General features: G+C 31.1%; 1 protein-coding gene across 2 annotated transcripts in view; it reads right to left on the bottom strand.

The window, feature by feature from the left end:
* The window catches only part of LOC143240241 (rhotekin-2-like), a 102,345-nt gene that overhangs the window by 62,792 nt on the left and 12,091 nt on the right, over positions 1 to 27,462 (bottom strand). For both annotated transcript variants that reach the window (XM_076482375.1, XM_076482376.1), the window contains exon 3: positions 10,653 to 10,699. In XM_076482375.1, coding sequence (XP_076338490.1) covers positions 10,653 to 10,699 — 47 coding nt within the window. The remainder of the gene's footprint in view (positions 1 to 10,652; positions 10,700 to 27,462) is intronic.

Genomic DNA, 27,462 nt, shown 5'->3' with positions numbered 1-27,462 from the left:
CAGACTCATGATTTGCATAAAGTGACATACTAATATTCCTTAATATATATAAAATTAATTTGCTTTTTCTCACATAAGTGAAAGGTAATCTATAAATATGACCTTTTGACATTACAATAATAAATGTAATATTTTCTAAAGCTCTCATTTGATCAGACAATTTTTGCATGGTTTGTTCCATTTTGATCAAAAGAAATAGGATGGGTAAAGTCTGATGGAATATCAAGGTACATACTTTTGAAATAATTGTATATGGAATAAAATGACAGGTATTAAAGCAGTTTCACAGTTCATTATAACTACCTAGAACTATAACCTAAAATCCCAGAGGCTAAAATTTATGTGAAACAGATATCAAGCAGTGATTTTTCATTCATTCTTGTGATTGCTTTACAAGCCATTTCAACTGTTACTTTACTGACTGATGGCTGTATGATACATCTTATTTTCATGTTGACATTTTTGCCATTTTGACCCTTGAGTAATCACTAATGAAACCGTTCAAAAATCATTAAACTGGTACATTACCCATTCATGTCAACCATGAAGTGATAATATAGGCCACCAGTGGGGCTGATCAACTGCCACTATATCAGAAAGTGTTAGCTGAAGAAGTTGTATAAGTCTGGAAATTTCACATTTCCAGGAGATATGCACAATAACTGTGTTTATCTGCAAGACTGCTGCAATGGGTTTGAACTATAATGAAATAAGAATACAAAATGAACTATATGTTCTTTATATAAACAAAGAATATTTTCATACTTTAAATTATCATTTCATGTTTTATCTTCAAGGCAAGTTAGCCATAATTCACAAAACCTGTGCTAACTTCATTTGACTGTAGTATTATGACAATTTATGAGGACAACATGAATATAATTCTATATTTATTTGTAAAGCTAGACATGATTTTATTTCTGTACTTATGTTTAACTTGTACAAGGGAGCAAGTTACTATGTGCACAGACAAAGTGCACAACCTTCAAAATCAGAAGCACAGGTTACTGTAAATCAGTGAGCCTAACTTCATTTGAAAAGTAACTTCTTGTTATCTTACTTTCTCTTTTCCCTGTGGCCCAAGGCTCTGCCTCTACAACAACCAAACAATAATGGAAGAACTATCATGTGACATAGCATGGTCAGCAGTCTGATTAAGTCAGTTGCAATTATGTTGTTCTGTAAGAAGCTGTGTGGATTACACATTCACAAAAAGTGTATGAAACAATGATGTCCAGATATCACAGTGACAAATGCACTCATCATGAATAATGTAAAACACTGAACATGCACTACATATACATTCAACTGTCATTTTCCAAGAAAGGATTTGAGGTGTAAAATCATAACTACAAAGGTTGAACGAACTGGAAATTTGCAATCCTATCTTGTGAACCGATTGACAATCTACTGCACTTAAGAGAAAACAACACTAATCTACCCAACAAAGTTCTGTTGTATGCATCAAAAATGCACATCACTGCAAATGTTAACTTCTTGGAAGAGACAGCCAACAACACAATTCCAAGAATTTACCATACTAACTTTTGATGGATATTTGAACACTATTGTGAACACCATGTGTTACAAAAAAGCTGGGGTTTGACTCCCAGAATGTGAAACCTAGGCACTGACAACCATATCCAGATATAGCACTTGAACAACCCCTACAAGCTACAAGGCATCCTGTGTTTCAATACTATTTTGCATTTAATTTATTTATATATTCATTTACTTATTCCACTGTCAATTTGGAGTTCTTATAAGTTCAGATTAAATTTTTGAATGTTTTTTTACTTTTATAATTTCTGGTTTCTTTGATTTTAATGTTTTAAAATTTTATTTCTGTATGTTTTAATTTTGTTCTGAAAATTGTAACTTGCTAGTTATTGTAATTTAACTTTATTATTATTATTTTGATTTTAGAAATTATTCATATAATATCAGATGTATTCACCTTATTTTGATTTGCATTATGATTTCAGTTCATTATATGATACTTCTGAAATTCATGTGTTTGATTGTCATTTTGTTGCAATAGGAATTGATTACAACATATAATTACCTTTAGTTATCTTTGTAATTGATCAGTTAATGCTTAATTTTAATATTTGGGAAATTATGGGAAAAGGAATAGGAAGTTTTTCATAACTAGAACAATTTATAATTTCACCATTCTTTAAATACTTTAGGATAAATTTTTATTCAGGTACATTCATGTAATTTTTCTTAAAATTTCCATGCAGCTTCTGCATGTAGTTGATCCAATCCATAATGACCTGATGTTTCAGTGTTGTAAACATGTGCTAATCTTTTTACACAGATAAAGGTTGCATATGAATGTCCTTATGTCTTAAATTAGTATTACACATTTTCTTATGGAATTCTATAATTCAGCATATTTAAACAAGCACTGCAGAAACCTGCACAAATGTTCCAGGATAGCAAATAATGTATGCAAAGTATTAAATGAAATATGTAACCCATAGCTTTGAGGGATATGTTACTAAGGCTTTAACTATATATAAGAATTGGTACTTCCATAGTTCTCTTGCTTTAACTTGACATTCCACAACCAAATAACAGCCACACAGATGACAAGCTGTCAAAAGTATGGTAATGTTACAAAATATTTTGTAAACAAAGGTTTGATTTAATGTATAAAAGTGAGGAATCCAATAGTAAGCTAAATAAATACATTTTTAAACCAGCTGCAAAGGAAGAAGAAAATAAGAAAAAGTTAAGACATTTCAGGAAATCTACTTGTATGCCTACAAATATTTTCTGGTTGTGTTCTTATAGATTATTTTATAAGTATGTCTCAAATGGTGTAGTTTAATATTACAAAGGTTTTTTCATATCAAAAGTTATCACCTCAAAATAAAATCTTTATTTTGCAGAAAATTCAGAGTGGAAATATTGAGTTTAGGGGTGAACATTTATATTCTCTCATATGGAAAGAAAACCCTGACTTTTTTTCCTTTGTTGTTAGTATTCAGTATTTATTCAATTAACTATCTTGATTTTGTGTTTTTGCAGACATATTTGGCTTTTCTGTCAGATATTAGTGCACCTGAATCCCATACTTGTATCCTTCAACAGTCAGGATGCCATGAATTTTGTACAGATTTCCAAAACAGTGGCTAAGATGCAGCCCATATCTGCATTGTTACCCAGCATGTCCCACATAAGATTTACTTTCATCAAGTTACTATTCTACTTTCTGTTGTTGGATAAATTAGCACTATTTGTTGTAATAATAAAATTTGGATTAATTTGTAAAGATCATACTCCTCTCGCTGTCACCATTCCACAGTTTGAAGTCTGATGCTCCTTTGAGCTTTTGGGTTGTCTCTCATAAGCAGTGACATCTAAGTAACTAAACATCCACTGTAGAAACTTCAGGCTAATACGCATCTTACAGTAAGTTCACACCTGTACTTACATCCAGGTTATTGGAAAGACCTCTACTGGATTGCTTTTTATTTCATAAGGAGCATATTGTGATTTATAGATTATAACTTGAAGAGTTTGGATTTTCCACTTCAATTACTTCTGTTATCAAAAGTACCAATTTCATGAACACTACAGTTTTCATACAGTGCATCCTGTATTAACATGAAATTCTGTTTCAAGCTATCACATGGAATAGCAGTGTAGCTAAGACCTCTGTGTCCAAGATTGAGAACTTGTAATAGATAACACAATGAAAAATAAAGCATGAAAAATCAAAATCACACACATCCAACAAACTTTAATAACATCTTAATAGCAAATCTTTTACACACTAACCCCACAGTCTTTCTTTTAATATCTCATCCAATGAAAAAATAACAAAAACGTGAATTAATAAAAAAATAAAATAAAAGGTCAGCAATATAATATTTATGATCTTTGTAATCAAACAGGACCACAGCAGATCTATTAGAGATGTTGAATATCATATATAATCATTAATGTTTCACATAAATAAATCCACTATATGAAGTTTATAAAACAACGTATAATCTGTTAGTCTTGAATAGTGTGATAATCACAAATTCAAGCACAGGCAAAGGTTTATTGTGGTTGGTAACATAAAGATGAATAAGGAAGGCACTATAAATATCATTGCAAAGGTATAGTACCAAGGAAATTTACTAGTAGAACATCTTTAATGTTACACTGTATCTCACATGAGCTACTGTGTAATCAATATTTAGCACTTAATAATCCTGAGAAGGTGACTGGTCTAATACTGTTAACTTTTAAATTTAACCAGTCTCATTTTTAAAACCTTTAAATAATTTAAGAACAAGATCCAGAGGGTCAAGACCTTGAATAAGACTATCTTTCAGGTATCAATCAAGATCTTGGGACCTATGACACTGATGTGAAACAGCCATCACTAATCAAAACTTCAACTTCTACACATTTATCACATGGTACTTCCATTCTTAGAGCCTAAGTTTGTTTAGCACATTACCTATGTCTGTATTACTATTACTACAAGCATTATGCTACTGAACTGTCTGATTAGCCAATCACAGTTTAATCTGTTAACAGATTTCTTGGGATTAAATTTCTTCTTTTGGAATATATTTTCACTTACTGCCTTTTTCTTTGAAAATTTTATGTGTAACTTCTTCATGAATTAGAAAAAGATATGTTAACATTTTTTTTTACCTGAAAATGTATTTCATATAAATATTTATTCTTTAAAATACAAAACTAATACATTGTGCATACTGCCATGTAAATTTCTGTGAATGCCACAAGTCTTAAACAAAGATCTCACATGTCACATGTAAACATCATCAGGCTAGACTAAGGAAGGGAACATATCCTTTATATGCTCATTATTGACAATTCAATCGAAATGCACTAGAAGTGGGGAGGATGGGTAGAAGGTTATGCAAACATGTACCTGGTGGTTTGGTTGTTTGGCACTTTTTTAGGTTATCTATGCTAAAGTACGTACTGTTTAAAATCTTAAAAGTAAAATACTTTAAAATGTAAGAATAAATAAAGTTAAAAACTAAACAAAGACCAAAAATCAGGTAAAAAAACAAATAATAGAATTAAAAAGGCCTATGACCCACAAAAAACTAAACATCACAATCAAACTTAACGATGTCGTCACCACTAAAGGCACTGTCTAGAGTCACGGCAAGCCCCAAGAAAAAAACATGCCTAAAATAGTGTTGTCATTTGTAATTATAATAACAATGGCATGAAAGCAACACATAGATATTTGTGACTTGAGTGTCACAGAGTCACACATTGACAGATCTGTCCCACATAAAAGAAAATAATGGATTGATAAAGTGTGAATAAGGCATGGTCTAGTCAGAATAACTTCCTCCCATCTATTGTTACAGAAACTAGACAGTTAAACAACAACATTTGGTTTGATTTGGAAAAAGGCTGTTATGAAGTTGCTCACCTTAAGCTGGCTGTGAACTAACGAGAAGCCACGCCTTCATTACAGGACTATAGTCCATATATGGGATAAGCATGAATGTGATAGCAAGCTCATAACCATGAATACCAACATGGCCAGATATCCAGAAAAACTAGATTTAAAAGTAAGCCATTCATTTCTGAATATCAACAAGAACAAGATGAGAACTTATATTAGGCAATTCAGCACCAATATAAAGCTAAAAGAGTCAGGATAAAAAGTACAGTGAGTGTATTGCTTACCTTCTATGTGATCCAGGGCAAAACCAATGACATACAACTTGGCAGTGAACACAGAAACTAAGGAGAATACTCTGGAAGCAACAACTAAGCCACAATAAACCACAGCAGAGCCCACAAAGTCATTTGATTTTCAACCATCCATAAATATAGGAGCAGATTAATGGTTCAAAAGATGTTCAGCAAAAAAAGATGGTACTTCCAATCAGGAGTATCCACCTTCTTCAGATGACTCAAAGTAAAATCACAGGTGGGTATAATCATAATAAGCCATGGGAGGATGGGCTGACCATTGGAATCAGCATTGTCAACCAATGACAGATCAAATTTAGTCAGCTGGGGAGAAGGTGAAACCATTTGCTATGGTCCAATGTAAAAGACAACTGCTACTCAGTAAATCTCATTCTCAATGACCATCACAAAATATGGAGGTCAAATACATACAGTGTGTCTGCAACAGTAGGAGGAATTTGTTGAGTAATAACATTTAACACTGAAAAGTGCAACACTCAGGACACAGCCCTGAGAGACTCTGGTTCCTGTACAAAAGAATAGGAAAGGATTGAACCAATACAGACTTGAAAGCTACTGTCAAGGGAAAAATTACAAACAAAAATACATAAAAAACCATGCAACCTAAAGAAATGAAGATCCCCACAACTTATGTACCTCAATATAGTGTCATAAGTCTCATCAAGACTGAAGAAAACAGGCACAAGATGTACTCTCTTGAAGACTTTCCTGACTGAGGTTTCAAGTGGAATCAGGTGAAGCACTGTCAATGGAATTGATATTGAGTACTTGAGAGGAGATTGTTTGATTCAAAAAACATTAATCATCCTCTCCAAAACCTTACAGAAACATCTAGTTAAAGCATTAGGACAATAATTAGAAATAATCTTGTGATACTTCTCAGGCTTAAAAACAAGCAGAAAAATAACCTTGTGGTAAGCATATGGAAAAATGTTCTCCTGCCAAATCTGGTTAAAAGCTACCAAAAAAAGAGCAAAAGAGGCAAGACAGATGACACAGCATCTCATAGAGAGAATCATAGGGTCCAAATGATGTACTACTAGACCAATGAAGAGCAAGCTTAAATTCCATCAGTGTAAAAAAGTGATTAGTCATAGAGACAATCAGCCTAAAATAAGAGGCAATTGCTCTTCCAAAGACTTCATGGTCAAGAAAGCAAGAAAAGAAACTGAAGTGCTTTAGAGATAAGTAGAGCATTTCCCAAGAATATCAGTGATGCTATAAACATTAGGAATTTACTGCCTTTGTAGAGCAAAATAGAAAGAAGATGGGAAGCATACTTCACACTGACAATTGTTGGTGAAGAAGATATCATAAGAAAAATATCAAGATTTTATGGATTTCAAGAGCCAGTACTGAAGAGAGGAAAGTTGTGATCTGAAAGCACACACTCCACACAATGACCCACCTTACCAATATCAGCTCCACCCCAAAGTAAATTGTGCCCATTAAAATCTCCCAAGAAAACAAGAGAGACAGCAGTTGTTCTAAGAAAGTATCAAGGTCTGATTGATCATAAATCTCTCCAGGACACAGGTAGAGAGAACAAACAGTGATAGTACAACCCATAGAAATACAGATGGCTACAGTTTCCAAGAGTGTATCAAGTGGTACAGACAAGGTAACCAACAGTGCCACACCTTCATGAACTCATCCATTGCACAGCCTGTTATTCTGGTACAAAGAAAAGTGTCAAAAAGTGACAGCATCAACAAGACAAAAAAAATGTTTCCTGTAAGGAGAGACAAACAATGATGGGAATCAATCAAGGTCTTAATATATTCCAAATCAGAGGAAAACAATGACAGTTCCACAGGTTCAAAGTAGCTATTCTTATTTAGGTGGAAGAAAACTGAGTAAAGAACCCTTCTGATTCCATCAAGCCCCTTTTTTTCAATAAAAAATGGAGGCATTTGCCCTAAGGGTTTGTCAGATACAGAATGCACATGAAAAAATTAGGTATAAGTACAGAATGTTGAGAAACTGCTTATCAGTCTTTCAAATATGATTGCTTTCCTATAAACACAGTTTTTTTTTCTTGGGTCCCTGGGTGTAGGATCCAAATAAAAGAAAAAACTTTAGTGTCCACTGATCCCACTCACCATGGAACCTACCAGGGGATGCACTACAATGTTGAAGCTGAGCCTCAGAGAAACACCATGATTTCGTGGGCACTATACCCAAACACCAGTATTAGAAAAAATGTCTACAACACTCACTGAGTATACTAAACACTGGTATTTGGTTGACCCTGGTGCAACTATACCAGATAAATGGCCATGGGTAAGTCACCCCAAATCTACCTGTCTATAGGATTTCAAGGCCAAAGTGGTATGTTAATGTGTCACTAACATAAAATGACACCCTGAAATCACCAGGATTCTCTTTCTCCTGTTTTGATCCCAGAGGAGGTAAATTGAAAATACAGAAACATTCCTGGAAGATCCTCTCACCACGTACAAAATTCCTCCACGAGGAGTAGTGGTACCTATCTGAAATATATTTTTTTATGTAAGTAAAATGTTAACTTCAGGAATGCTAGTTACCATTATGCACCACAAAGAATCTCAAATAAAAAATGGTTGAGCGACAGTGCAGAGAAAGAAATCACAAAGATGAACTCCCTTCTGAAAACAGAATCTGAAAGAGAAAGCCTTAGACTGTGATATTCATAAAGTGAGGATAGCCTAGCAAGTAATGCTTAGTGGGAGACAATATCCACCTCAAGTACATAATAAATACTCTTTGGCCATAGTTACTGTGGAATCATTGTTGGGAAAAGTAGAGCAAATGAAAGTATCATAAAAACTACATACTGCTAACGTGTCACCAAGATAGACAGAATATAAGATTCACAAACTGGCTACTTTATCACAGGCAAGCAGCTGAAAATGAGTTTGTAGTAAGGCTAGGGTTAAAGTCAGGCCATGACATGTAAGAGAAATACTTACACACTTTAAGTGCACGGAAAAACATCCCAGACCTGTACCCTTAAGTGAGCTCAAAATCCATCTGATGGACTGAGCTACCAGGAGTGGCTTGCTTCATAACAGAGCCAAGTGTCCTGTATGACAATACCAAGTAAACTCCATCCCTACTTCCCAAATAAAGGGAGTGTCCGCTTGGTCTTATACAGTTGGATTACATGGCTTGATGATAAACTCATCACACCAACTTCTTTTGGGATGGTAGAAGCAAGGATACTCCCATACACAACTAGAAGAAATAGGGAGAGAGAAATTAACAGTTGGGAGACAACAACAGAGGTGCTTGTACCTTGCCATCAAGCACAATCATCTAGAATCAGGGAAAACAGTGCAATGGGTCACTGTAACTAAATTCAATAGGTGTAAGAGCCAGGTGTGATAATAGGTACACACCTAGTTCTGTCTGTCTTTTTTCTCTCCTCCTAATGAAAAAAGTTTTCCCTTTATTGCTAAGTTTTTTGTTGTTTTTTTATTACTTACCAATAAAATGAGCCAGGTATAATGATGGTGCATAAGCTTAATAATGACCTTAAAGAGTATTAAACAAAACCTTTATTTTGGATTAAACAAAACAACAGGCAATGTTTTTCAAAAAATATAGACAACTGAAAGAAAGTCAAAGTGAAGATAATTCAAAAGAAACCAAGTGATAAGTTTTTTCTTCATATTATCAAGAAATTTAAGAAATGACTACATGATAAAGAGCTACAAAAGGTTAAAGTAATAAGTGTAAAAATTCAGGGAAAATGTATGAAAAAAGAAAAACAAAAATGTCTGAAGACAAGCAGTGATAAAGAAAGAACTAGCCTTTGTTCAAATGCTATTGCTCATGAGGATTACTGCACATGGAGGATACGTCATCATGCTATTAGTTTCAAAGCTACAGTCCAATGATGATTACATCATAGATAAGAAAAATACAGATTGACATATATAATGGTAGGAGTTTCTTTTACAAGCTTGTGGCATGTTCAAGATTTAAACTGTAGAACACAGGTGTAATAACTCTTTGAGGTGCAAAGGTACCTGATAATGGCAAAACCTTGTCAAAACATCATACATTTGTTAATATATTAAACTAGTAATATATTTTCATTCGTTACCCAAAGGTCCTCTAACTTTATTCTCTTAAAGTATATTACTTTTCATCAAATTTAATTATCTTAATTCAACATAAAGTTTGATAAAAGTTACATCATATTCAGTTTCAAATTTCAATCCATATACTAATATCAAATTAATATATATTTTGAAGAAATGAAAACTATGAATAAAGGTGTGATAATCAAAAATGAAATTTTTAATGGCCAGACTTCAATACACTCTTATACAAGTTAATGTTTCAATCAACTTTTTTGTTAGTCATCTTATTTATCAATTTTTACCCATTAAATGGATTTCCATACTAAATTGTTTGGATGGAGGTATCCCTTATCTTTCTATACTGTAAAAGTTAAATATAAATCATTAGTATTTATAAATATACCACTTACATTAAAAACAAAACAGCATTTAATATTTCAGTAATAATCAGAAAAGATCTAAAGGTTTGCATGTTTTCTCAAAGCACAGTGGAAAAAATTGGGTAGTGGAGTGATGCACACATCCACTGAATTGATATCATTAGTTCTCACTTAATGCTTTATTTTACATGCTTTAATGTTTAGCATAACCAGTTATTTCTTAAGGCATTAATCTGTTAAAAATTATATTAAACAAAATTCAATATGAAAATGTATAACCCAAATTATGTCCTTCCAGGTCCACTACCTTAAACCTATAGATAATTTTTATCAGTGAACTATTGCAGAGTTTCTAATTCTATAGTTACTGTAGCACTTAAATGCAAAATTTTGAACTTTTCATTTTCATTAATTTTCATTCATTTCATTTATTTGGTTATTATTTATTACAAGTTACTCATATTTAAAATCTAAGAACGTTTCTTACCTGATACAGAAATTCTGCCCTTACTTTTCATTGCTTGCCTTACAGATCTAGAAAAGTGACAAAAAAGTTGGAGGAGATTTAATGTTACATTCGGTTACTGTAAAAACATTTTTTATGAAATTTACTAAATAAACTATCACAAAAAATCATCAACTGATCAAAATAATGTTTCTGGATATTTACTATTTTACTCCAATTATCCAAGTAAATGAAATTATACCATTATGTTTGTTGCTGTTCAACTTAAAAGTACGTCACAGGGTGGGGGATGCCTCAAGATTTGAGGCTCTCAGTTTGGTTTTCATTATTACAAAACTTGCTCCTCCTGTCATTGTCACTGAATAGCTTCTAAAATTATCTGTCACTTTCACTAATTTTGAACTGCTGACAAGGAAGTCAACTGGCTAGCAGTACCCACTGCTAAATCTCTGGTTACTTAAGTGTTAAATGATATTGGCAAAATTTACTTTGTTGTGTATTAGGGTAATAAGCTTTCTGTGGTGCAAAGGTACCTGATGATGATAAAACCTTGTCAAAAATATTGTACATCTGTTAATATGTTAAACCTGCAATACATTGTTCTTTACTGTCCCGAATTGGGTTCTATTATTTCAAATGAAAAACGTTAATTTACTTATTTATGCTACTTTAGAATTATATGGTCAATAAGGATTAATCTAAAATACAATATCTTTATTATTATTTTAGTGAAATTCTCTAGTTTTATGGAATAAATATTGAAAATTTGGTAACAGTGCTATTCAACTGTTGCACTGTTTTTTTTTCATTTTAATTGTTTAATATTTCTACTTTATACTGTGTAATTGTATTATTTAATGTTTTATAAGGTGGTACAATTCTATGGGGTTTGAGCATCTTCCATATTTTTCAGCCAAACATCCTTAAATCATCATATAGTATTAAAAAGAAATATTTAATATCAAGTGTATATATTTCATTGGGCTATTAATTACCTTTAAGTTTTTAGTGGTTTTTCTCATGTCAACACAATAATCTACAGCACTGCAGTTAAATTCAAAGTCAGAAGTTGGAATTCTCATGATAAAATATTTTTAGGTATTGTTGATGTCTAACATAAGTGAAAATACAGATAAGTTTTTACAAAATTTGTTAAAGCAAGAAAGTTGTTCAGTAATTCTATAACATTCTTTACAAATATAATAAATTATTATAACTTTAATTTCAATTAAAAGTTTAAAATGTTTGTTATTAACTATTTTATTTTCACATCATTACGAATAAAGAAAAAGGTTCTAAAATGTTTGGATTATAATCTGACTCAGCTAATCAGTTACAAAATATACTGATATTATTTTAACTTTGTTCGACTTACTTAGGCTACTTTAGAACTAAATGGTCAATAACGATTAAACTAAAACACTATACTCTAACATTGGAAGTCTCTTCTTTCATGTAAAGAATAATAAAAATTTAAAAATAGTGTTATTCAACTAACAACTAAGAAGTTAAATGATATCATGGTTTGTTTCTGAATTTTCCACAAAGCTACACAAGGGCTATCTGCACTAGTCATCCCTAATTTAACAGTGTAAAACTAGAGGGAAGGCAGCTAGTCATCCCCACCCACACCAATTTTTGAGCTACTCTTTTACCAATGAAATGTGAGACTGACCAACACATTATAATACCCCCACAGCTGAAATGGCGACCATATTTAGTGTGACAGGGATATGAACTTGCAACCCTCAGATTACGAGTCAAATGCTTTAACCATAGGGCCATGCCAGGCTAAAATGATATCATATCATCATTGTAAAAATGAAACATTACTGCAGTAGCATGAAAAGTTAAGACATTGTTATTATTAACACAATAATATTCTCATCTGAATACTTTCTAACTTCATTCTTATTCATTTCCAAATGGTTTTCAAACATGGTAACAGTTATAACTATCAAACGTGCTCTTTACTTTACACAATAAATTGATATTATTGTAATTTTTATGTTGACTTAAATTTAAGCTATTTGAAGAATATAAAAAAATTATTAGTTTTTTTTTTTTTTACTGAGAACTCATTTGACGAGTAAATAAAATAACTTATAACTACTTATTTCCTATGTTTGGTTACACAGCATATGAATAACTGTAGCTACAGACACAACACTTCAGGCCTAAACATTGTTCTATACTGAGGGTTCTAGATTTTTCTTAGTGCATTAGACATTTAAACTATAAAAAAGTTTTAACCCTTTCGGTGCTGAATAACAATGTGTAATGTTTGCCATGGTGCTGAATATATATGTTTGATACTTCAACTAATTACGGTATCAGTACTAAAAGCATGATATCTCAGCAATAACTCAACAAAAGTCCCTGAAATATTCAGTGATTGTACCCAATACTATATATGTTAAATTCAATACATAAGAATAACAGGAATAAAGGAAGGTCAGCTGCCACGCTGAGGCTTCAAATCGACTGCGGTCGCCAACCACACCGAAAGGGTTAAAATTTACACATTATGTCAATTGAAATAACAAACACAATGAAAGAATGCTATACAATTTTCTTTCTTGTACAGATAAGTTTTACTTGTATATAAAATGCAGCACATTTCTGTGAATTGTATAAATATATAAAATTATAGAAGTAACATGAAAAATAATTGCATCTAGAGTACTACACTATTTCAATCAAAAAGTGAACATTCATTATACAATTACAAAAATAATATACTAGCATAAGTTTACAAAACAGCTTGTTTGGGCCCCTGTTCACTGCACTATACCGAGCAAGATGCTTCATTTTGATATGATTTAACATCATTCTATACTAACCCTGTAACTAAGCTCTTCAAACCATACTGCATTCTTTAATTTTTTGGTCTTTCTTCATATCAAAATATACCAGACTAGGAACCAATTTATTTGTGGCTAGCTCCACATCAGTCTGTTGTTTCTGTGCAGCAGGTTATGCTGGTACCATTTCTAAAAAGTAGTTCTAATTTAAAGTGATTAAACTAATAATTAGAAATTTTTGGGTAACAAAACAACTTTACCAAAAGTTAAACAGTAACAAACATACAATGTTTGCAGAGTCACCTGATAAGAGATTGCTTAAGAATTAAGGTATTTTATTATTCATGTTTGGTAATTTGTTTATCTACAGTTTTTACATTTTTTTAGTCAATAAGCTTTGGTTTAAGTGAACAACAATATTTTTCAATAAGTTTCTTTTTCTATTTTTCTTTTTACTCACCAAATATGATTGTCGTTAACCCAGTTAACTTTATTCAACAAGCAAGGTAAGAAACTGCAAAATATTCTGTTGAAAAATCTTTATTGAATATTATTTCTATGTTTATTATTTTCAAACAATGCACATAAATAAGTTGTATAACTTGCTACGTAATTATTTTCAGCCATATAATTACGGAGGTCCAAGTGAAACAGCTATCCCTGGCACAGCCTGGAAGAGAATCCAGAACTCTAGCTGTTTTAACAAATATTTCAGAACTGCACCTGATTATAGGGTTCAAAAACACCTAATGTCAGGCTTTAGACCAGATTCTTTAAAGTAGGTGTTTGTGACTTGAGAAAAAATTTCAACAACAAACAAATATGCACAATCCATTCATTTTAAAATCATGTATTAAAACAAGTCAAATGTATATATGTATACAAATTGTCATTTCATTGGTGGTTATTACAGTTATATCTAGAAATTTAACTAACTGCCTATGTTGATTCAGTTACTTCAGAACACAATTTGAAAAGATTAATTATTCTTCCCTTCTCTGTTCTTACAATACAATCTGCAATAATTTCACTTTAAAAATTGTCACTAGACACTCTTTATGACTAAAGTCACAATTATGCAGTCTAGAACTCAGTAACTAACTAGAACAATATTTTGAATGCATATTTTAGGCCGAATTAGACCTAAAACATTCCACATGCAACAAGATATTTTGATGCAAAAATTCAAAATTAAAATGCCATCTGCTTTGGATGTTTCCTTTTCACCTAGTTGGGTTGGCCTTTCTTGGTCAAGTAAGAAAGTAGTGCAGTGACTTCAGCATATTTTGGGATGAATCTTTTATAGTATTCTGCTAACTCCAAGAAGGATCTGACTTGCTACTCAATTCTTGAACTGTTTTCATCTTCTATGGCTATTTGTTGTTTGCTCACTTTGTGCCCAACAAAGTCTAGCACAGAATAATCAATATAGCACTTAGATGGGCTGACAGTGAGACCTGCTGCCCTCACTCACTTGAAATCCCTCAAAGTTTCTTCAGATGATCTTTCCATCTGGTTAGGTAAGTCAGTGTTGTCCACATAATGCTCACTGTTGATAGTTTTGTGCTATATCTTCCTCATCATGCATTTGAATGCCACTACTGAGTTGACCAATCTAAATGGCATCTTCCTAAATTAGTAGCATCCATCTGATGTCACAAAATATATATACCTTCTAACCAGAGCACTTTCAAAAGGTGGACCTTTCTTCTTCATGGGCAAACTAGGAATGATGATGTAATCAAATAAGTGATATATAAAGGGAGCTGAGTAACATCATGAAGTGCATCTAGTCTTCCAAAAAATGTTTAGTACGTGTTTCCACACAAGTGTTCCATTTTCAATACAATGCAGCTGGCAACAAGAGTTTTGTGTGAAAAGATGTTAGAGATATTTTGCTATCAAAATGGCTGAAAAAGAAAACTATACTTAAATGTTTAAGTAAAATAAAGGTGACACATGAAAATTGCAAGAGAAAAAGATGTTAAGCTGCTTTACACAAATAAATATGTAAAATTATCTTAAATGGATAGTATTTTGAAAAAAATTAAGGTTCAAGCCACATGAAAGAAATAAACAAATTATAAAAATTATTTTTCTGACAGAGCTGAAACCAATGATCAGAAATCACTTATTCCAGGATCCAAATTGATTCTATGAGGTTGAAATGTGTTTAGATTTGTGATCCAATAAGCTTTTTTTTATCTCTATCAGCTTTAGTTTTGAGTCCTGTTTCAAAACTGCTGAGAGTAACAAAATTAATAGAATGACTGGTTGGTTCAAGTGTTGAGCAACAAGAAAAATGTTTTTAATGTTAATCTGCTAATAATCTTTAGTGAGATAAATCTTGGAAATTAACTTAGCCCCATCTGGTTTCACCATCCATGTAATTTGCCCATTGATTCAGAGTTGAACTTTGTCACAATGTTCAATTTCCAGAAACCTGTGCAGAAGCAGTTTAAACATTCATGATTACCACTAATGGAGAGTAGGCTGAATCAAAAGGCTTACTGATTTTTTGCTTCTAACATTACCTTGATTTACTGCCTGATCAGATCTCTCATCATATAGGGCATCTAGTAGAGCTTTACCTTGACTCAATCCCTGCAACTTATTGTAATAAATATCCACAAAAAAACAAAACACAGTCAACTTGTAGTAAAATAACATATTTAAACAAGTCAAAGGTATATACAAAAGTTCCTTATACTACTGGTTATTACAGTTGTATCCAGAGTTTTATATAATAATTTCATTTTCATCAAAGTCCACATAAGCTGGTTCAGTTACTTCAAAACACAATTTGACAAGACAAATTATTCTTCTAGATTCTCTTACTACAATACACTCAGTGATAATTTCACTTAAAAAATTGCCACTATATGCTCTTTAGGACTAAACTCACAATTACACAGTCTAGTTCTAACTATTTATCCAATTAACTAAGTTACTAACTCAAACTACATTTGTGATGTATATATGGAGCCAGATATATTCCTAGAATATTTCTCACACTATGACACACTTTGATGAAATAAAATAACAAGAAGTTTGAAGGTTCTAGTAACATGACACAATAATATAACACTAATCAATTTATAACTTTGAAATATATATATGTATGATTTGTTAAAGGTTATGTAAAAAACTTGCAATAAACTACTAATTTTACAAATAACAATTTAATGCTCTCAAATGTAATTTGAAACACACATGTATATCTAACACCTAGTTAGACCACTGATTATTTTAAAATTACAATTGTAATAGGTCTTAAATTCTACAATAATTTCCATTATCAGGGATAATGACACAAGTTTTTCACAATATGCCTATATTTAAAAAGAAATAAAGAAAAATCTGGTGGTGGTATTTTTCTGGCTTTAGCAATTCATTCACTGAGTAAGAAATGTCCAAAATATCTTTTAAATGAAAGATTGTGGCAAAATATTTAAAATATAAAAAATGCTTTTCACAAAATAAGAAGATGGCTACCTTCAGAAGAGGTCACTTATATAATGTTTATTTTTAAAAGCAATAGTTATGACAAATTTTGTTACTTAACTTAGTAATAGCCACATAATGTGCATGTAGCTCAATTCTAGAAAATTTGTCACATCACTTAAACCTTCTGTATTTTTATCACTGTCTTAAGTGAGTATTGTTACATCATAGTAGTTTGTAAAAGTCAGTCAGAAAATGTCAAGTTTGTGAAAGTGCAGTTAGACTGCATGATTGTCAGTTTAACTGTAATAATGGGCAACATTTAAAAAGTTTCAGGGTTTAACAGAGTTAAGGAGAATAGTTTATCTTGTCAAAGGGTGTTCTAAAGTATTTGAACCCACATGTATGGACCTTTGACAAAAAAAAATAGAATTATTCAGAGTTTTAGATATAACCATGATACCCTACACCATAAAGAATTTGTGTACATACATTTGAAATTTTTAGTACATTATTTTACAAGTGGATTTGGTGTTGCCCATTTACTGTTGACTTTTATCACCAACTGTAAAGAATCTGCAGCCCATATTCAAAACCTGTTTCACTATTTAAAAGTTTTGAATACCATACAATATTCAAAATATATAAAGGCATTTAAATGGAGCTAAATATATGTAGATGTTTGGGTTTCACTTACTTGTCAATGAAGGTCTTATCTAAAATATTTCTCTTAGAAATTACAGTTGAATAGACTTTTATGTTACATGTGCTCAAACATATACCATGAAAGACAGGTGATGACACACACACAACTGACATCATTTAAAAATTATTGATCATGAAAATGAATTGTAGCATACTTATACCTACATTATTTATAATAATTCTTTAAGATTTATAACAGAATATTGTTTAGAACACCCTAAGTGTAATTTTCCTTGAGCAAACAATATCACTTTGCCATAAAAAAGTAAAACCTAACAATAACCCTGCTCATAAGAAGAAGCTTAAGATGAAATTAAAGTGTCTTCCTTCAACATGGAAATTTTTTCCTAGAAAAGTAAATTTCTATAGACACTATCTTGAAGTCTAGAAAAAACTTAAGCATTTTTTTGTGAAATTTCTCAAACACACTATACTTTGAGCAGGGAGTGGGATATAGTTTCAAAGGAACACCTATAAAGAGGTGGTTCCAATGGGCAGCAAGAAGAATGGTTACCCACCCAAAAAATACATCTTGAAACATGGATTCAGGAGCATTAGCATGTGCAGAAACAACTAAATCTTTATCAGACTCAAAAATTATCGGTCAGGAAGCTGTCTACTGTATACAAATCCTTACTTTTGGAATGGACAAACACAGAGCTCATTTTGACCATTTTTTTAATGGGAGTAGAAAGTATGTATCTTATAGCACTTGATGAATGATGATTGATACATGGGCAGGACAATGCCAAAGAAAACTATGAAATATTCACAAAGATTCTTCATTAGGACTTAAAAAATATTAAAAAATAGTCAATAAGTTTAATCTGCATGGTTTACATTTAAGAGCTATAAAAGTGTAAAGTTATTAATTGGTAAGTAATACAAGCTTCCTGATCTAACAGATGATGTTAATGAGAAACTGCAAAATAACTTCAGGCTGTTACAAATAAGAATACTGATGTAATGATCAATAGAAATTAACAATTTTGACACTGAGTGAGTTAATATAGTCATGTAGTGAAGAAGAGAAGTTTTGAACCTTTCATGAAGATTGTCTAAATTCAAGGGCCAGTGAGTTAAACAAAGATGTCATTATTAGTTTATTGTTAATGTAATAATGATACTGTTATAAATTACAAAAGGAGAGGATATTTGGGGAACAGAGATGATTGCATAAAGAAAAACACTTTAGTTCTTAATTTTCAGAAACCTAATTCCAAGGCCAGAAGTTAAACTTTATAATTAGCAAACTGAAATAGTAATTAAAATTCCATAGCTTTTAATTCAAGACAGACATATTCCTAAAAAATAAAATGTATAATTTGAAATATTAAACTTTATTGACTTATTAAAGACATAAAGGAAGAAATCAGTGATGAATATCAAAAGTTTAAATTAACAGGTAAAAAGGAAGATTCACAAGCCTATAGGAAAACTAGGAATATGATTAAAAACAATTTGAAAATCAAAATCCATTACAAGGAAGCACTAGTTAATATTATATATTATAATTTATTACAGGTGAGTCTCTAATTTATTATATTACGTATGTTACATATTACTATTTCAAATAACAGAAAATTTGAATTTCGTAGTTCATTAAAATGTTAATATGTTTTGCATTTATATTTCCAAACAAGATTGATACACAATTCTTTTTTTTAACACAATTATATTTTAATATACAAACAAAAACACAATACAATTTATAATGACAGTTATTATTAATAATTATTACAAATGATGATTTATATACAACAGTTTTTAGAAACTTGCAGACAATACTGAGTCTTATATCCAGTCTGAAACTAAATATTTTATTGATGACCCAAGTCCACAAGATGCAAATTATGTTTAGGTTGGTATACAACTATACTTCACTTGATAGGAATGTTGTCTAGCTCTATTCTTTCTTGGCCTCACAACTTTACAAGCTGACTTTTCCCAGTAAAGATATTTAATATCCTCATAGAAGAACATCTGAAGTAATTTACTGAAGTTGAACAGTTTGTAATGTTCAAAATCTATAAATGTTCTTGATCTCTTTCTGTAGTTTTCCAGTTAATATGTGTTAATCACAACTATAGATTCCTAAGCCTATAGCATACTGACTGTAGTTGTTCAACAATAATCTTCCTCTACTGTCTCTTGGCTACAAAGCTGCTTTTATATGAATCAAGTGAGTTTCTTGAACTTTCAACTGTTCTGAAAGAGGCTACTATTTTTATAAAATAAATATTATTGATTCTTACTCACAAGAATATCCTACAAATTTTGATAACAGGCAGGACTTGCACAATACACAGCCAATAATATACATCACATGCAAAAAAGAAAATTATACTCAAACAAGTGTAGGTATAAAAATAAACGTATATTGGTAAACCTGTTATTGGTAAACATTAATAATATTAAAACTAACATGTTTTACTGGACTGTATTAATAACTATCTGTCTTTCCCCATCCAATCACACTACAATTCCATTAATTAGTCTTTCCCAGCACTTACCAATGTAACTTTTGTAGCTATTCTTGTGTATGGTACCTTACCAAAAGCTCTTTGACAATATAAATACCTGAGGTCTACATTGTTTTCAATGTTCATATAACTAGTAAAATCCTCAAAGGAAGGTAAGGTTAGTAAAGCAAAATCAAGATTTATCTTTAACAAATCCATATTTGCTTTCTTGTAGTGACATACAGATGTATGGCCATTTTGAATGTACTCTCTCATCCTTGATGCAGGAATGAATTACGTAGCAGGATCTATGGTTTTTATTAATTATTATCACCAAGTTTTGCTTAGTGCAACATGCAGGAAGGTTAAACTAGTGAATAATTTTCAGTGCAAGATTGAATCATATACTGCATATGGGTTCTACTTATGTTGGTTAAGTAGGGAGATTTTAGGTTAAGTAGACAAGTTCAAAATTTATTCATTAATATTAGCTTAATCTAAACTGATAGGATAATGAATCTTTGAAAATTGAGAATATATACACACACACACATAATTGATAGGGTAGCTATGGTCATGGAAATACATTATTCTATATTCTAAGTCTAAGAAATATGAACTTTTGAGAAAAATAAGAGTCAAATTTACAGTTAAACAGAAGAGTAAAGTATATGCTTAACTGCAATTATTATAATGTTAGAAGCATCAGGGAAAGTAATCAACTGAAATGGAAGATTATGATAAAATGAAAATTAATTTTAAATTTCAGGTTAATTATAAATTTCAAAAGATGGTGTAGGGTGGCTCTCTATATAACAGATGAATTGCAGTTTGTTAGGATTGATGATATAAATTTGGTAATCAAGAGGTTCAACCTGTATGGGTTACAGTTAATACTTTCAAGAGCAAAAGTTTTTATTTACTTTTTTATAGGCGAAGTGATCAAACAGAAAACATCAATGAAAAATTGTAGAGAGATCAGGGTTGTTAGTAAGTGGTGCAAGAAATATGAGAAATTTTTATTTCAGACATGTTGAATGGGATTACATGGAGTCAAATAGTTAGGAAACAATTCTTTAAAAAAATTCAAGATGGTTTCCTGTGTCGAATAATCAGAAAACCAACCAATCTAGATGCCACTTCAGATTTACTGTTAACCAATAATATAACTTTATGTTGAGATAAAAAATAAACTATACTTAAATCCCTAATGCAAATAAATTCAATTCCTAGGATATTAAACAAGATTTATCATTAGTAACTTGTACAATTAAAGTTGATGTGGGAAATACATTTAAAAAATTGTCTTTAATTCAAGATAGGTATGTTCCTAAAAAGAAAAATATGAAATATCAAATCTAACTGGATCACCAAAGACAAAAGGGAAAATCAGGAGTAAGTGCAACAAATCTCAATTTTAAATTCACAAATAATTTGAAAAATTTTACAAAATTTTTGGTTAAAGAAAAAAAATTATCAAAACTAGGTTTACAAAAGTAGATGACTGATGATTCTCACTTTATCAACAAGTATGTTAAAGGTAAGCAAAGCATTACAATTGGGAATGGTTCCTTAAAAGCTGCAATGATTTTCTTAAAGACAGATTGTTAAGCTTTTAAATGTTCTCTTCATTTTTACAAGCAACAATATTTACAATATTCCTGTCATAGGAGATGCATAATTATCATGATCAATTGATGGCATAATCAATTACCTATGAGAATTGATTTTGCAAACTCATGGAACTTAGCACTTTTGATTATTACTATTTTGTAATTATTGCAAGGAAGCAAGATAATGACATTATGATTTATTATTATTATTTTTATTTAATTAAAGTTTGTTCAGCTCAACAATTAAGTTGACTCATTAAATTAATAAATTAATCAATAGTAGTGTTATCACTACTGTTTTATATTATTATAAATGCCCTAGAAATCAAACTATTGCCACTATAGTATCTCATTATTATCTGATTAATTCTAGTTTTTTCAGCTTTTACCTTTATGTAAGTCTCACTCGGTGTACACATTACGAAGCTAACTTAAATGCTATTTAATCTATGATGGGTTAATGAAAAGTGACATCACTGCCTAGCCACTTTGCATGCAGAAATATGACAGTGGATGGACATGCAATGCTCCTAAAGCAATTATTCAATTTTTTTAATAACAAAACCCTATGTTATAGTTAAAAGCATTGTTTGTACTATATTATGCATTGATGTTTTTGTAATCTCAGATATGCTAATCATTATGCTGGTCAGAAAATCAAAGCAAGACAAATGCCTTATAAATTACTTCCAAAAAGGAAAAAGCAGATTGATGATCATAAACATAGATTTAAATTTTTAGAAAATGCTACACAATGTTAAAAGGACACACAACAACAAAAAATACTAAGAGCAGTAACTTCACTAAAAAAATATTCATCCATCAATTTCATATATCATAAAATGTTGACCATATCTTTTAGACATTATATCCAATATATTGTTGGGTTTGCATAGGATTATATTACACTACTTAGGTTTTATATAATAAATCTAACTGAAATATTAGGTAAGTGAACACATATGTAGATTTTTATCTTAAGTTATCAGGTTCTGCAACATTTTGTTTTTTTGCTAGGGCCTTAATACTTTGGTACCTTGTTGCAGCATTTAGGGTTTAAATCCTTAATATTTCTTTGTGAAACAAAGATATTCTTGCTCTTAAAGCAGCTATTATCTTGTTTGTTTTTTCATTTATCATCTTTCTTTGCTTTTCAGTGGTAGCTCCAAGTTCCATCACTAAAATGTTTTCATTTCAACATTTATCTCATGTCTCAATATCAGCTTCAATATGAGAACCAAAAGCAGCTGGAGAATGTATGTTATTTATGAGGTTTTTTCTTTTGCCATTTTTTACATTTTAACCACATATTTACTCAGCAACATTTCATTGTCACTTATATTTCTTGAAGTTGATGATGGCAAAGTGCTTTAATCTCCTTTTGATGCTTGCAAGATCAGTTTTAAGCCTCTTTCAAAATCATCACTACTTATGTGATCCAAACATACATGACTGATCTAACTGGATGGATCAAATATGCTCATCCTTTTGCATATATCAATCTAAGTTTTAAACAACCATTATATTCCACTGGAAATTTATGAAACCAATGTTATTATTTTTATTACAATTAGCATATCTAAAATCATCTGCAATAATGACAACTTTTTTTGTTAGCAAGGGCAAACAAAAACTAAAACATAAACAATAGCAGATTTTGATTTAATCTCAAATACAATCAACAAGGTGCATAAGATGTGATACAGCAAGTTGCCATACAGTAAGATAATATGCTGTGAGCTACAAGTCATGTAACAGAGGCTAAGAGGAAATGTTGTAATGTAATAGTTTTGGATCACAGCATTATTTTCTACTTATTTTGAAAATAAAAAATACTTTGTAGTGTGTAAACCAGTACACATTACAATAATCACCAAACACCAGACCTCCCCAAAGCAATGCATACACCAAATGCAATGACATGACAGAAATTTGTAATCTGCATGTGTATTGCATACAAGCTCTGACTGTGTGAACCAATCCAATAGCATGGTTGAATAAAATGGAATTTGGCCAGTGGTCGGTGTTCTATTGCTAGCAGTAAAGCAATTACACATAATAATTACAATTAAGAAGAGGGAACTATCGTTTTACAAAAAATCACTAATGAAACCTTTTCTGGAATGTTGTATAAAATTTTGGGGCTAGTAATTGTATGTTTTGTACTGTCATTAACATTAAAAATTATTGGAACAGATTAACAGCAGCAAAGAAAGTGATGATTTCAAGCACATATAATGATCCAGAACTAAAGTGTAAAAACTGTAGTGCAAGCCTCTCAAAAGAGGTGAGGAACTATGTGTACAGGAACATAAACATTCTATGGAAAAGTACAAATTTAAAAAGATTTATAAACTACTATACAAATATTACTACTACTTAGCAATATAGTAACAATTAATATGCATAATGATATGTACAGTGTAAACACAAATAAGAATGGGGAATTGCATTAGCATGAGAGTTGCAAAAGGAAGAAGTAAAGATTAATTCCACATTGAAAAATGTATAGTGAGACACTACTCTCTTTTTTCTTAATTTTCAGTGTGAAATTAATCTCTGACACACATAAATAATTTTATATTTGAAAATTTCCTACAAATTGGCATGTTTTTCTTCACACCAGATACAGGAAATCTAATGCATATTGTTTTTGTTGATTGCCCCAGAACACTGAACTAATCACTGTCTACCAGTAATAATTTTAAATCTGTAAATTATGAAATATGGTAGTTGCCCCTTCAAACATGACTGTTGGTAAATAAGATAATCAGTCATCCCTGAACCTGTTTAGTTAATATTTTATTTCTCCCACTTAATTAAACCTCCATAATACTTATTGTCTTCTTTTAGTGCATTTGTTATTTCTGAGGATAGATAGAGATTTAATTCATTCACAAGTGCAATGTTTAACAATTCAATTTTATTAAAAGCATTCAAACACCAAAGAGGCAATAACCTTCCTTAACTAGGGCACAGAGATGCATTAGATATGGTAAACTGGAAACCATAATAAACATGTCATGATACTTATAAACCAATAACATGGGAATATAGCCCCTATTCTTGATTGCATTCCACACAAAAGCCAATGTGACTGTTGACTGGATTGCAAAGATATTATGAGATTTTTTTTTTTGTACATTTGTCACGGTGTTGATTTTTAAGTTTTTGATGTTTTTCCAAAAACATGGAAAAGAAGGTTTAACATATGGGTAATAAACAAACTCATATTTCTTTGAGTAACAAATCAGAAATAAATAAAAAGAAATCATTGGTTTCATGTAGAATTGTTACCAATGAGGAACAACTGCAGTACACTATTTATTTTGCACATTTCAGCTAAATAAATTTACAAGACATGTGAAAGCCAAACAACCTGAACATGTGGGTAAAATTATCATGTTCTTTAAGCAACAAGAGGAACAAATGAAAGTCAAAACAGCTTCCTTGAAAAGCATGTCACTATTTCATTAAAAGGCTTGAAATCTTTATAAGCATCCTGTTTCATTGGGAAAAGCATGAAGTACATAATATAAGGGATACAATCAGTTTTCCCTGTTGCCACAAGAAAATGTGTGACAGGGATGGTGAAGTTCTTAAGTCTATCACTTATCATGTGATACCCCCTAGTGATATAGCCAATCTCTGTTGCTATAAAACTTCATTTGATAACATGCATCGAGAGACGTTCAAAATTATCATACAACTTTATGAAACCACAGAAGTTGCAAATTTTGTTTAGCTTCTGATATTTGTATGATACTGTTACAAAGAGGAAGTGTGTAACAGCTTCTGTTTTGTCAAGCACAGCAAGGTAGAGCTACAGAGGAAGCCATCTTTTTCCCTTGTTATAAGTTTTTCTTCAAAAACAATCTTTCACACATTAAGTCGGAGTATGTACTGATGAAGCAATTGCATTATGGGAAACAAAAAAGGATTGTAGTAAATGCTTTTGCTAGAAGTATAACATTTACACATTGCATCATATACTAGCTTCAAATAAGTTGCAACTTCTTGCAGGAAGAACTGTATTAGAAAAAGCAAATCCCAACCTCTGATTAATTGTATTATAACCATAATTTTTTAAAAGCCAAAACAGAATGCATTGAAATTAAAAATTAAACAAAATATGCTTCATCTTTAAGAAAGAAATTCATTGGTAGAGCTACATTGTGGGATTATACAATATATCCTGGGTTTTGGAGGTATCTGCAGAAGTATGACCCACATTGCAGTGTTGATACACCATCTATCAGTCTTAAATTTCCAATTAACTAGTTCACATGAGAAATAGACACAATTAGACTAGAAATTAGGAGATGTGGATGTTCAAGCCCACAATGTCCCACATCTATATCACTCTTCACTGTCTACAGACAGTTGTGGGAAGATGACTGCTCTCCCAAGTTAAAATAAGAAAAAGATAAAAAATAAAAATAAAAAATAAGGAAAGGAGGTACTACCATTTGGGGATAAGTAAGATGAAACTTACCTCTTGAAGTTAGCATTCCTGTCCCCAATATCATAGAGGCACTAATTAACATGACATTGAACCATATCAGTATACCAAGTTCACTGTGACTGTTGTGCTTTTATATGAGGCTCAAGATGTACATTCACATAAAATAGTGCCAAGTTCTTAAATGACTGTATTTTAACTAAAGATAATTATTACTAATTGCACTCAATGAAAAGATCCCAGGATATAAACAATAATGTTGGATTATAAAATGTAACCTAAGTTTTGGTGGTGTTTGAAAAAGTAGCACCCACATTGCAGTGGGGATACACTGTCTATCAGTCTTAACCTCCATTTGCCAGTCTCACATAAGAAATAAGAGTAGCAATAGATATAGAAATAGAAATTAGGAAAGCGAGATGTGGGTGTTCAAGCCTGCAATATCCCAAATTGATATCACCCTTTACTGCCTGCAGACAGTTGTAGGAAGGTGACTGCTCTCCAAAGTAAAGAAGTTAATTGAAATAAAAATAAGAATAAGAAGATATGGTACTACAATTTGGGGGTAAGTAGATTGAAAACTTACCTCTTGAAGTTAGTATTCCAGCCCCCAATATAGCAGAAAAGCACTAACTGATAGCACAAAAGATGAATTATATTAGTATAAAGTGTCCCATCCAGTTGTCTAAACAAACTGTTATAGCTCCCAACTACAACCCATTTATTATGGGTAGTGTGACTATCGTGCTCTAAACAAGCCTTCATATGCAGCAAGGTGTACATCCACATAAAGTAGTGCCATGTTGTTAAATGACCTTATTCGTCACTAAAAATAGTTATCAGAAATTTTAAGTAAAACATCTCTAATTTTTATTTCTTTATTTAATACATTCTTATATTTGTTACAGAATAATTTAATAATTTTATTTAAAATTTCCTTATTAAATCCATTAACTATTAATGTTTTTATCAGTATTTCAACATTACTGATAAAACATTGTAAATTATTACAAATTTTACAATATCTGAATAATTGTGAAGTTATAAGGTTTATAAAGGAAGGGTATGGTACATTACTATTAAATGAGAGTATACCATAAACTGGAAAGGCAAGTGTTTTTTTTTCTTTTATCAAAAATATTTACATTGATATCCTTATCAATTATTTTAATTTCTAAATGTAAAATAATGTACTTCTGTATTAGATATTGAAGTTTTTCAATTTTTAATTCTGCTGGATAAATAGTGTTAATAAGATTATTTATACAAATTAAACTTACAGATAGATATACATAAATGATCCATTTTGGTAATTCTGCAGTTGTTGCTTACTTCAGTAAC

Source organism: Tachypleus tridentatus, chromosome 13 (assembly GCF_004210375.1).
Source record: "Tachypleus tridentatus isolate NWPU-2018 chromosome 13, ASM421037v1, whole genome shotgun sequence".
In the NCBI taxonomy this organism is placed as follows: domain Eukaryota; kingdom Metazoa; phylum Arthropoda; class Merostomata; order Xiphosura; family Limulidae; genus Tachypleus; species Tachypleus tridentatus.
The sequence above is the reverse complement of the archived record's forward strand: the minus strand, read 5'-3'. Positions and strand labels throughout refer to the sequence as shown.